At 39.7% G+C, this 13503-nt stretch overlaps 1 protein-coding gene across 1 annotated transcript; it reads right to left on the bottom strand.

Moving 5' to 3' along the window:
- Positions 1–4948: 4948 nt before the first annotated feature.
- Positions 4949–13427, bottom strand: POLR3H (RNA polymerase III subunit H). The gene is made up of 7 exons (XM_053468906.1): positions 13331–13427; positions 12887–13015; positions 12277–12373; positions 11778–11864; positions 8614–8677; positions 6450–6654; positions 4949–6048 (listed from the first exon to the last, which is right to left on the bottom strand). The coding sequence occupies exons 2-7, from the start codon at positions 12995–12997 to the stop codon at positions 5995–5997; spliced, it is 618 nt and encodes a 205-aa protein (XP_053324881.1). The 5' UTR covers positions 12998–13015; positions 13331–13427; the 3' UTR covers positions 4949–5994.
- Between the last annotated feature and the right edge of the window lie 76 nt (positions 13428–13503).

The following is a 13503-nucleotide window of genomic DNA, read 5'->3' as shown; positions in this document are numbered from 1 at the left end:
AATTGATAAGGGGATTAGAAAATACTAGCTATGAAGAGAGACTAAAAAAGTTAAAATGATATACACTGGAAATATGTCATCTTAGGGGAGATAACATTATATACATATATACAGGGCCAATATAAAGAGCTCTTCAGTGACCTGTTCAGTAAAAGAAACAAAAGGTCACCCTCTAAGACTGGAAGAGCAGAGATTCCATAGACAAAGGAAGGGATTTTTTTACAGTGAGGACAAAGGTATGGAATTTACTGCCAAGGTAGGAGGTGTTATCAAATATATTGGATTCTTTCAAAAGGGGCCTGGATTTTTTTTTTTTGTATGACATGACACACAGGGCTATGAATAGAATGAATATTTTAGAGCTTCTTGATCCAAGGAGAGATAAGATTGCCTCTTGGAGTCAAGAAGGGATTTGTCCACCTGATGGCAGAATTCGAAGTAGCTTAATTAGGGTTTTTTGCCGCCTTTTGGATCAAGAGTAGGAAGGTTAGGTGGAAGAGTTAAACTTTATGGGCTTCTGTCTCTTTTTTCAACCTTATGTACTATGTAACTATGAATGTAAGCCCTGTTGAGTGTCCAGACTGTTTCCCTTTGCAGGAGAGCTCCTGGAGTTATGTGCTGCCTGCAATATTGATTCTCCTGTGACTCGGGCACTCAGAATCAATTTTTAGATCCCAGAGATGTTAACTAGAAGGGAATGGTAGAGAAGTTTTTGAGCATTGCTGTTGCACTTGCGGCCAGATCAGTCAGGATTTAGCAGCCACAACTGGGGGATGTGGCTGGAGGAGCCAGCCAGTTGGATTGTGTTAATGATTAAGAATCTTACGCAAAGGCTTTAAAGGAACCTTCTCCTGGAAGTTGTCCTAATTCTACAAGCACTTTATGTCTCCTAGTGCATGCTACCAGAAATAATGTGGAAACAGAATACTTGAATTTATTTTCCTTGTCGTTTCTTGGAGTCTGAGGGTAAGGGGGGTTCTTCTAGTAAGGGGGGGGGGTCGAGTAGCTCTATCCTTGCAGCATAGGAAACATGCTACCAGAGAAATGGCAAGGAAAATAAGTTAAGAAAAAGTAAGAATTTATTTCCTTGGCAACCATCTTATCTAATGCTGATTTTATATGCCACATCATGGAACAGAGTGCTGCTTTTTTCAGGATGTATACCGTTCTGTGTAAAAGTATTTGCTCCCTTGCTGATTTCTTCTATTTTGTGAATATTTCTCACACTTAAATGTCTGATTATCAAACTAACTTTAATACTAGAGATCCCCCAAGTAAACAAAAAAGGGTACAAATTGCAGTTTTTCAATGATTTTATTTATGGAAGAAAAGGGCTATTCAACCCTAACTGGCCCTGTGTGGAAAGGTAATTGGCATTTTAGTTACTAAATCAACCAATTAGACATTTGAGTTTAATTTCACTAGACCCAGGCATGATTACTGCAAGCCCTGGCATTGATTGAACAGAACTTGTCTTGCAAAGTAAAATAGGCTAAAATGTCTATATAAAAAAAAAATCAGCACATGATGCCGCAATCTAACAAAATTCAAGAACAGATGAGAACATTACTCAGTCTGGGGAGGGTTATAAAGCCTTTTCTCTGGGATTCCAGCGAAACATGGGGCAAGCCATTATCTATAAATCAAGAAAAGTTGGAACAGTGGTGAACCTTCCTAGGAGTGGTTGGCCTTCCAAAATTCCTCCAAGAGCACATGGATAACTCATCACGCAGGCCACAAAAGAACCCAGGCTAACATAAAGAACTGTAGGCCTCAGTCTCCTCTGTTAAGGTCAGTGTTCACATTTCCACAATAAGAAAGAGACTGCAAAAGTGGCATCCATGGGATGCAAGGCGAAACCACTGTTGACTAAAAAGACTACAAAGGCTTGTTTCACATTTGCCAAAAAAACATCTTGATGAGCCCCAAGACATTTGGCATAATATTCGGTGGACTAATGAGTCAAAAGGGGGACAATTACATCTGTCGTAATGGTAACACAGCATTCTACCATGTAAACATCTTACCAACGCTCAAACACGGTGGTGGTGTTAGTGTGATGGTCCGGGACTGCTTTCCTGCATCAGGACCTGAGCGACTTGCCATAATTGATGGAACCATGAATTCTGCTCTCTACTAGAAAATCCTGAAGGATAATGTCTGGTCATCCATTTGTGGCCTAATGGTCAAACACAGTTGTGTTATGCAGCAGAGCAATGATCAGAAGCGCATAAAGCAAGCTGAGTTCTCCTGGTTGATATTGCTCCTTCACCTGTGGATCAATCTAGTGGAGTATATATACCAGGGAGGAACAGAGCACGGTATAAACAGAGGAGCAGTGTGTTGCTCAACCCAATACTTAACACTTGCTTTACATTATACAAAGTATAACTTTTTATGATTCTGTGTGTGGCTGAGAGGCGAAATGAAGAGAGGGAGAGCAGGTGGAGGGATAATAGAATAGGGACAGATAAGATGGGAAAGAGACGAGGTAAGAAAGACAAGAGGAGAAGAGGTATAGTTAAGAAAGAGTAGGTGGGGAGAGAGAGAACATGTAATACCACAATACTTTGTTGTTGTAGACTATTGTAATACTAGAGTGTGTGTAAGTAAGGGATGCTATTTGAGGGGATATGGTGGCTAGAATAGGCAAAATAGTGTTTTCTTGGATAATGTGGCTCATTTTCAACATTCTGCGAACGATACAGCAGAGAATGCTTTATTATGTAGTTTTGAGGCCATTCGCAAACCTAGCATGGTAGTGGTTTCAGAGGCCAGTTCCCGAAGATTGAATTTTATCACAGGTGTAGGTAGATTTTTAAGAGTTCTGAAACTGGCTGCCAATTACCTGCATCATTAGCAGATGCTCTAGTTTCAGAATGTAAACACTGTTAAGGTAACACAGTTATTTAACCCCTTAAGGACAAGACTGTTTCTTTTGCGTAGTACACTTTGGGAGAAAGGCTCTTAACGTTTTTCAGTGTTGCTGTTTAGCTGTAATTTTATTCTCTCTCATTTTGTACACCCACACACATTATAAATCATTATTTCTATCATATCTAATTTACTACAAAAAAACCCTCACTTTTATTTAAATAAATCTTTTACTCATCTTCCAAAACTAATGAAAAAACCTGCTAAATAGCTTCTACTATTTGTCCTGAGTCTAGTAATACCCTATGTTTTTTAAATTGTTTCTGAAAGTTATTGGGCACTAATTACAAGTAGCGTTTTTCTATTTCAAAACCATTTTTTCCCCAAATCCGGTAATCCTTCCCCATGTGCTATTTCGGGTATCTTTGAAGCTGGCCTATGCAATTTACCCCATAAAATCACAGCCCAGGGTATTTCAAATGCTGGTATTTTAACCCTTTCCATGCATTAATTCTACCATTAGCCTCACATTCCTGATCGCTTCCTAAGCTCTGTTTTAGCCGGCTGCCATTTTTTTGTAGGGGGAGGGCTTTCCTCCCTTGATCCACAGCCAGTCTCACTTGTGAGGCCTCCGTGGATGCTGCAAAGCTGCGATGCAGGTGTTTAACAGCAGCATGTACAGGCTTTGTCGTGAAGGGGTTAACATTATAGCAAGGTTATGCTGTTATACTGAACTTCTTACAAAAACTTGTGCTAGACGGAACGCACGGCCGTTTAAAAGCATGGCAGTTTAACGGTAGATGCAGATGACCGGTACACTGCATGGTAAAGTAGCATCAAATGCTCTATCCCACACAGGGGTCCATCAATAGTTCTCCCCATACCACACCACCTCCAGCATAATTTTAAACAACTCTGATATTCTCACTAATCTCGTGGGGACCCAGATACCACCTATAAAGGAATCGTTTAGGAATATGTTTTGACAAGCATAAGTACGGTGTCAGTATTGCTGCTTTATTCAGATGCTGGAGGAAAGTAAAGAGAAACATGTTTCACACTTTTCACAAGAGAAAAAAAAAATGTATTCCTAATTTTTCTTCAAATGAAAAAGCATACTGTACTATAAAAGCATAAATACAGATGGTTACTGGGTACACTTCATTTTAAAAGCTGTACTGATTACTTGCTAGGCATACTTTATGTTTACAGAACTGCATGCAGCATGTCTTATTATATCACCACCACTGTAGGAATGTGATGATAATCTTAGGACAGCATAGACTTGTTGGTGGAGTGATGAATAACCCAAGCACATACTGTTTTATTAATCACTATGGAAAACCTGCACCCTTAACTGCAGTTCCAGACAGCTTGTTCCTGTTCCCGATCTAATATTGTACCAGTAGGCAGTTCACTGCCCACGCTATCTAGCTTCTAACAAATCCTCAGATATTTTGGTCGCATCACACTAACTTCATGGTATTTATTTTCATACCAACCACTATAAGAAAGAGTGTGATTATGGGTTTTAAAATAATCTTTATACTTACACTCCCTTTATCATAACCAAATGAGTTGCAATAAAAAGTGATTTGCAGTTGAGATGTGGAGGTGGCCTGTGAATATATACAAAATGTAATCACTCTCATATAAATGCTTTTCTAACAAAGTGATCTACAAGTTGTAGTCCAACTTTGTAAAGTCAAGCTATTTCCAATTGCACGAAGTGTCTTGAGCAGGTAATGGAAAGTGCAGTATAGCAGGATGACCTCAAGATTCTTCCCAGGCAAAAGACACAATAAGAAACAAACAGACAAGAGCACTTTACCACGCTTTCACCTAGTTTGTTCAAAACATAAAATTGAAACCTCTTAAATTGAATGGTAGTTGTCTTGTATAATGTGTAAGTTATAGATTAAAGCCCTGCCTTGACTTTACATTCCTTACGTCTCTAAACACAGTATGGAATCAATGAGCCAGAAAGGTATATACAAACATGTCAACATAAAATGGCACAAAAAGAGTTCAACACCTGTAGAATAAGAGGGTTCGACAAATCACAGTAACCATGTAAAGCAGGATCCATATATTATACAGAATGGTGAACAGGATATTTTACTGTATGTGAGCATGGATAAAAACAAAAATAAAAGCACTTACTGATAGGACCATGACTTGTGTGTAATATAAAGCACAATAAAGCAAATGCTGTTTAGTGACATTAAACTACACCTTAAGCAAACCAGTAAGCAAAATCTGCTTTTGATATAAGTAAGCTTTGTACAATTGTTATTTTAAGCATTTGAGTGAATAAAACTCTATTACTTGCCTTGCCCCGGATCACGCCCTGCTCTCTGCTCCCTCTATCAGACAGTAGGGCACCGGCAGTGTCCATAACGCGTTGTTGGTTCCTGGCAGTGCTTGACACTGCCAATCCCCGTACGGTCAGAGAGTGAGCAGGCAGCCGTAAGAAATCAGTAATGTAGGTTTTCTACTCAAAAACTTACCATTTGTGCAAACTTTAATTTTCATATATTGGAGGATAGCTTAATTCTTTTCTTAAGGATATTCCTTTTTGTTCCTATCTAATCACCAATGCTATGACAAGCGCATACAACAAAACATTTGGTCAGGTCAAAATACACCACCTGCTACAATCAGAGGCATGATTATAATTAAAAGGCAAAAGGGATCTGCAAAATTAGGAGTACATATAATTAAAGGCAAATTTTAAGAGCTTGATTAGGAATCTCTAAGCCTTTTATTAATTATTCTGTTTATGAGTTGACTTTATTCTGTAATTGTATTTTTGCTGACAGTTGTTTGTGCCATTTAATACAGATAGAGCCCATTTCTCCTCCAGCCATAGCATGCATCTGTCTTTCTATGAGTAATGCAAGTTACTCAACGGGAGTCAGTGAGGTCTTTGTCGGAGGCCCCCATCCTGAAACATCCGTCTTCTGTTATGTTTCAAACTCGTTTGATTTCAACAATCCTTTTTGCGAATTTAACTTTCTGCGGTTTTACTTGCAAAGTACTTCCATGGCTATAAGATGAAATCTCAACGTCCCAAGAGGTGCACAGTTTTTTGTAAGGTGGAAGTAAAGTTTTCTTTCTTTAGTTGTTTGTCCACCAGGAAAGTAAGCCCAGACCTGGCTCACTTATAGAACCCTATACAGGAAATGCAGGTTAATAGAGCAAAGCATTCTGTAACAATTCAAAAAAATTCCATTGTCCCTTTAAGAATATCATCTTGTTTAATCACAATTGCTGGGATAAGGTTTCAGAAGTTGAGATTTTGTATGGTAGCTGATTTGAGGTTAATTTTGTATCATGGGACAAGATATATAGTGCCATTATTTCAAAATATTGTTAGGATTTTCTTATCAAGTGTCATTTTGTTGCAATTATTGGACAACAATTTGGTAACATAAATAAATATGAATCTGATCACATATTGTTTGGCTCAAAACCGATTATAGCACATAAAACAAATAATATACATAAAGATATTTACTACTGAAATATTTGACTCCTTCACCCTTACCCAGAGACTTTGCTAATTCACTCACCACTAAAGTATATGGTGCTTCTTTGCGTTGTATTTCCTCTGTATTTGCTGTGGATGCATCAGCTGAGCTTGGCCCAGTTGGTGATGTATCTATAAAGGTCTCATCTACCACCCGGAAGCGGATGTGCTCTCCCACATCCATGTACAGGTCATGAGCTCCATCCTCTGTCTCGTATTCCCAAACCCACACCTGCTCGGTCTCATCGCTGACAAGACAAATGTTACGGAAAATTCACGGCAGGGTGTTTATGGGACCAAGATGGCACAGGGCAGGCTGTTTGGGGACAAAAATGGCTCAGGTTGGGCTGTAATTTGTGTGCGCGATCTGGGTGCTGGTCAATGTGGACACCGGGGCTGGTGATCTATGCCTGTAATTTAGTTTTTTTTATCTATACCTTTAATGCTGAGTTTATATGTGATTTCCAAAGCCGGGTTTGTGTGTTATTCTGTTGATCTATATCTGATATGCTATGTTTCCATACATTACTTATGTATACCTGCAAATATAGGGTTTGTATCTCTTATTTAGTTCATCTATACCTGCAGTGCTGTTTCCATGTGTTGTTTATTATTAAACTATACCATCAGTGCTGAGTTTACATGTGATTCCAAGTTGATCTATACCTACAAAGCTGGGTTTGTGTGTTATTCTGTAGGACTATACCTGCAATGCTTTCAAAGTCACGGTAGGGTCAGAAGGAGGGCAGACTGCACTAACTCTCACAGCCTTCCCCTGACCTGCAGTAAGTGTGACAAATATTTTTTTTGTTGTTGTGGGAGCTGAGGAAATAATTGCCTAGGGTCCAATTTTTTTCAATATTTAAAAGGAAAAATGTTTTTGTTACAAAGATTGCACTGTTAGCTGTTTTTTCCTATAGTTAATGTATTTAAGGTACCGTATATTCCGGCGTATAAGACGACCCCCAACTTTTCCAGTTAATATATAGAGTTTGGGCTATACTCGCCGTATAAGACTACCCCTATTTCCACGCACACCAAATAAAAATTGTGAAGAGAGCAGGGAGATAGAGAGCAGGGAGAGGGGGCTGCTTCAAGGGAGTCTGTCACCTGATCTGAGCATTTTAGACCGCTCAGGTCAGGTTATAGACTGCTTTGGCCACATTCCAAAAGTACCGTACCTTTTCTTAGTGCTGTCCCTCGCCGAGATCTTCCAAAAAAGACTTTTGATGAGGTCTGGCAAGTGCCCAGGGGCAGCGTTAGTGCAGCAAGAGCGGCGCTGTGCCCAGAAAAACACGCCTCTTTCACTCGTCTGGCCCGCCCCTTTTATCCGATTACCTCCTTCTCTGCCTCTCAGATCTTGCTCCTGAGGACTGTAGTGAAGCAGCGCAGGCATGCGATCTGAGAGGCAGAGAAGGAGGTACTAGGATACAAGGGCGGGCCAGACGGATGAAAGAGGCATGTTTTTCTGGGCACCGCGCAGATTCTCCAGTCCGGCTCGGTAAGTTTTAGTACCCGGCCTATAAGACGACCCCTGACTTTTGAGAAGATTTTCTCGGGTTAAAATGTCGTCTTATACGCCGGAATATATGGTACATTATTGTTACCAGTGTTTCCAGTTATATTTTATTGTACTTGTTTGCACTTGAACATGAATAATTTCTAATTAAAACTAGTTGTTTGTTACAATTTTTTTTCCCTTTCTTTTTTGTTGAGGGGGGCGCCAAAGAAGTAGTCCGTACAGGCATCCTGTACACCTAAGGCCGCCCCTGCTCACAGACTTTAATGCATATGAGTGTCCTGGGTGTCACTCGAATCCCTCTATTTATTTCCCCTCTTTCTCCACCCCCATCTTCTAGACTTGCAGGACAGGCATCTGACAGCTCAAATGCTGCCTTTCATTGAGAGTTTCAGGGGTCTAACAAGCATATAAAGAAATTATCCCTGTTTATTTCAATGGGAGTGCGTTTTCCGCCAGTGCTTGGCTGCTTGATTCAGGCACCAATTGCATGAAACTTGCAAAATTAAGGTGGTAGTATGGAGCATCACTTTCAACTAAACATATACTAACAGACTTATAAAGTACTTTAATAGGTTGGTGGGGTTGCTTGGGACACTAGTGTCACTTTAAAGATCACATTGCCTCAAATGCAAAGACTTAAGAAAAAGATACAAATGCCATATCTCAATACAACTATAAAGGATACAATTTGGCTGGTTGCTGTAATGATTCTGGTGGAATAACGATGTCATCAAAAAAGCCAAGAGACACTGGAAGAGAAAAAAAAAAGAAAAAAAAAAGATATTTTGTCAGTACCATAGAAACCAAATTCTCTCACAAATTAAATACCAAAACATCATCAGATAACATCACAGAAAGCCATCATATAATTAACAAACCAGGTGATACATGTGATATTAGCTGCCTTCCAAGAGGTAAGTTAACAAGCAACACTCATGGAAAAACTACTTGGATTCCAGAAGAGAGAATGAATAAAGCACTTATTAAAAGGGGCACTCCAGCCAGCATGTGTACTCTAGTGTATATGACAGCACAGAGGTCCCTTTAAACGATCCATGTCCCTTTTGCAAATGTATGGCAGATTCTGCAGAGTGGGTGAATGTTGCCGGCAGTGGTTTAGTTAAGGGTGTTGATTTCAATAGGAGAGCTTATTTGCCACTGATTGGCTGCAGCTTCTACCTGAATGAAGTGCCTTTATTTCTTTTTCCATTTTTCAAGAATGCATATTTAAAGAGTACATTTATATAGAAACACAAGTGACGGCAGATAAGAACCATTCGGCCCATCTTCTTAAGTAAAGTACACGTACCCTTTAAATCAGAAACCTCTTCAAAATAACTGCTCGTTTGCTACTTGTTTTATACACAACACAAATTCCCTTAATCTGAAACTATCTTAACTACCTGCAGTAGTACTTCACCTAGCAGGAGGCAAAGGTCACCTGAACTTTATGCATTATTTACAAACCAAGAGAGCTATGGATCCCAGTTTTAGGTGCTACATTATCCCCACACACAGTTTAACACAAGGAAGTAGCAGTTTTAAACGTTTCAGAATTTGGTTCGAAGACATTCATGTCCACACTGTAATTGGGTTTGTGTTGCAAAATAAAAAAGACAAATATTGGGGGCGCAACTTAAAAATGATATACTGTATGTGGATCTCATAAAATGTGTATTAGCAGAATAATGGAGGGTAACAGCATAATTTTTTTGCTTATCCACATATTAGACTTGTGCATTCAGATTCGTGTGAATTGCTAATTTACTGAATTTTGGTTACTGACGTTCAGGCATTTAAAACGTTATTGAATGTAACGGCTCACTATTAGAGCGACGTTACATCTGATCGGAGAGCTCAGGGCCACAAATTTCGGCCCCAGGCTGCCAGATCTCGGTTTATCAAATTAAGTTTTGGGATTTTTTTGGCTTAATTGCCTTTAATGCAAATTTTATTTTTGGGGTATAATAGTACAAAATCCCCATGATGTGGGGGAGAAGTCCTTGGTCCTTAAGGACCAGTTTTTTGGTGACATATCCCCTACGTCCTTGGTCCTTAAGGGGTTCATGAGTATAAGAACAAATATTCCAACCTGCTGAGAATTGTTTACATTTAACCCCTTAACGACAATCCACGTACATGTACGGGGTTGCCGTGCAACGGGTTAACGACAATGCCGTACATGTACGGGCTGCCGTTAAATAGCTGCATCGCCGCGATCGCGGCGTTTTCGCCGCGATCGGCGGCTTTGCAGCATCCACGGAAGCCTCCCAAGTGAGGCTGACCGTGGATCCGGGGAGGGCAGCCCTTGGCAGCCCTCCCCGGAAGAAAAATGGCCGCCGCCGCACCGATCATGAAAGATCGCGGCGGCGCCCGGCTAAAACAGCTTAGGAAGCGATCTGAATCGCTTCCTAAGCATAAATGGTGTTACTGACATGCCTCGATATCGAGGCATGTCAGCAACACCACCCCCCTACCCCGATCACCTTGTGATTGCTCCGAAGAGCAACCACAAGTGCCATCCTGTAAATGACGTTGCCGTCATTCACAGGATGGCATCAACAATAGAAATGAGTTCATAGAGGGTCTATCCAGACCCTCTTGTGAACTCTCGAGCTCCTCCTGCAGGTTGAATGCAGGTACTGCATCCAACCATGCAAGGTCAATGGAGCCCAGCTCACTAATGAGTGATTAGTAAAAAAAAAAAAAAAAAAAAAAAAAAAAAAAAAAAAATAATATGGTAACATATAAAAATCCCCACTGTCACCAAAAAAAAAATTAATAAGCAAGTCCTAAAATTCTTTATCTTTACAAAAATTCCAGCATGGAAAGAGTTAAAATATTGGCATTACAAATGCCCATAGGGTGTCTCGTATTAAAAAATGCATGAGTGGATGGGATAAATTGAATTGGCCGGGTTCAAAGGTGTCCCAAATATGGGACATGGGGGCAGTAGGATCAGATGTCTAAATGGCCAAAAAATACACACCTCACAAAGGCGGCCTTTTACCTCCCAAATAACCCAACAAACCCATGCATGTGGGGTATCGCTGCGCTCAGGAGATGTTACTGAACACATATTGGGGTGTTGTGTGACACGGACATATACCAGGAGCGATAAATTTATACCTGAAGTACAACGTGTGTGAAAAAAATACAAAAAAATTTACTACCATAAAGTTTCACAAAGGCTGGTGGTAAAATTAGTGCATGGAAAGGGTTAAATTACCAGCATGTGAAATACCTTGGGGTGTCTAGTTTTTAAAAATATATGACTTGATGGGTAAATTGCATTGGCCGGCTTCAAAGATACCCGAAATGGCACATGGGGGGAAGAATTACCAGATTTGGAAAAAAAGGTTTTGAAATAGCAAAACGCTACCTGTACTTATTGCCCCATAACGTGCAGAAAAAAGCAAAAAAACATAAAAACATTGGGTATTTCTAAACTCAGGACAAATAGTAGAATCTATTTAGCAGGTTTTTTCATTCGTTTTTGCAGATGAGTAAAAGTTTTTTGTTTAAAAAGTGAGAAAAAGTAATTTTTTAACAAAAAATCCCCATATTTTATCATTTTTTTTATAGTAAATTAGATGATATGATAAAATTAATGGTATCTAAAGAAAGCCCTGTTTGTCCTGAAAAAAACAATATATAATATGTGTGGGAGCACGAAATGAGAAAGAAGAAAATCACAGCTAAACAGGAACACCGAAAAATGTTAAAATAGCCATTGTCCCACAATATACTACGAGTAATAACCCCTATTGTCCTTAAGGGGTTAAAATGCCTCAAACAGGTATGTTTATTCCAGATGATTTGCTTTCATTGGTTACAAAGTTCACTCACCATGCACACCTTCCTGACTACAGCCTTTGATTTTGCCCATCAGTATCTCATCAAGGAAAGGATGAAAGACCACGTAGCGGAAATGGACTGAAACAGGTGTAAGAAATGAAGATGAAAATTTAGGAAATACGCATATAGAATCCATAGAATTTTATTTTTTGCTTAATTGTCTTTAATGTAATTTTATTTCTGGAATATAATAGTGCACATTACAGCAGACACTTAACCCCTTAAGGACAATGGGCGGTCCCTATATCCATTGAAAACAATGCATTTTGAGCCCGTACATGTACGGGCTTTGTCATTAAGGGGTTAAAATATACATATACGTATGCTAAAGCCACCTTTGCTCTTAAAAAATGTCTTAAAAAAGGCATATGCTGTTCCAACAGTTTGTGGCTTGAGGACAATATTGAAGTATCGACTGATCTAATGTTTTAATATTTGTACCAGTACAAGCCGCATCTAACCTTAAATATTAAACGCTTTGATGTTTTACCTTTTGTATGAGACGCTCCGTCCCCAGGAAAAATAAAGGAATCCTCCAGTTTGGTGATGTCATAAAGGCAGATGCAGAGACCTACATTATATAGAACCTCAAAAATAGAGCAAAACACAAAGTTACCATAAAGGATGATTGGGGTTCATTTAAAAAGCTACCATTGAAGCCAGGACCCTAAATAATTGCATACACAGAATCCAAATGTGTCCAAATGTGTCGATCAGCAAAACACAAACTTAATTATTAATTCTGGAAGCCTGACTTCTAGGAAGCAGTAGCGTATTCTTGCCTAAGCCCTCTTGGATGATCAAGCCCCTTCCAGTGTCCCACTGCACAATGGGCCGGTTAGGTGGGAGATCCTATGTACAGTATAAAGGCTGTTTCGATTCAGCACAGCCACCATAGACTTCATTAAAAGGCTGTGTGTGCCTTTAAGACACAGCGTCAGGATATGAGGTCATATTCCGGCGCTCTGTTTCTTAAAGGCATGCTGCAGCTTTTATTGCCATGGAGAACTACCAACGTAAATATTTTACTGCTAGGAAAACAAATACTGTACATCTACTTACAAAAGTAACATCATACCCATTGATTGATGATCACAAACCTTGTTGGCCAGTTTCTTATTAAGCTCTTCTGCTATGGAGTCGTTTAATTTGCGTTCAAACTGCCACGGAGTTGTCCGAACCGTGTCCATCATTTCAGCAAGCACAAACATGGTAGTCAGTATTTAGTGCTGTATATCAAAGACCAAAGTAGGTTAACACGCACCGCGCCACAAACATATTCCAAAGCAATATAACTTATATCTTAAGTAAGTCTAGATGGCGTTAGTTGCATCGCTGTTTGCATTGCCGACATTGTTCTGAACAGTTCTGGCAAGCTAGCCACGTTTTAAATGAATATATTATATTGTATGGACAAAACCTAAAGTTGTCATAGTCATACAAAACGTCTGTGGCCAGCAGGAGGACTAGTAGACCTATAAAAATGGCGCTTTTACATTCAAATTAGTACTTTACTACACAGTGAGACAAGACACGAGGCATACCTCCACTCTATGCCCTTTATGTACCAATAAGAGCTGTCAATTGAGCGCTCACGTGCGCTGTCCCACAGACTTCTCACTTCCCATCACTTCCGCTCAACTCGTCACCAAGGAAACAGTCCCACCTTCACCACCCACCAATGAGAAATCCTCCAATGCTGAACTACTGCCGCACA

Source organism: Spea bombifrons, chromosome 6 (assembly GCF_027358695.1).
Source record: "Spea bombifrons isolate aSpeBom1 chromosome 6, aSpeBom1.2.pri, whole genome shotgun sequence".
Classification (NCBI taxonomy): domain Eukaryota; kingdom Metazoa; phylum Chordata; class Amphibia; order Anura; family Pelobatidae; genus Spea; species Spea bombifrons.
Note: the sequence above shows the minus strand (reverse complement) of the source record. Positions and strands in the feature narration are given on the sequence as shown.

Excerpts from the sequence above, each read along its gene's own strand:
- POLR3H (XM_053468906.1), bottom strand. The coding sequence starts at position 12,997 with ATGTTTGTGCTTGCTGAAATGATGGACACGGTTCGGACAACTCCGTGG. Across the intron at positions 11,865-12,276 it reads CGGAGCGTCTCATACAAAAG|TCCATTTCCGCTACGTGGTC; the intron begins GTAAAACATCAA and ends CACCTGTTTCAG. Across the intron at positions 6,655-8,613 it reads TTACAGCAACCAGCCAAATT|CGATGAGACCGAGCAGGTGT; the intron begins GTATCCTTTATA and ends TTGTCTTGTCAG.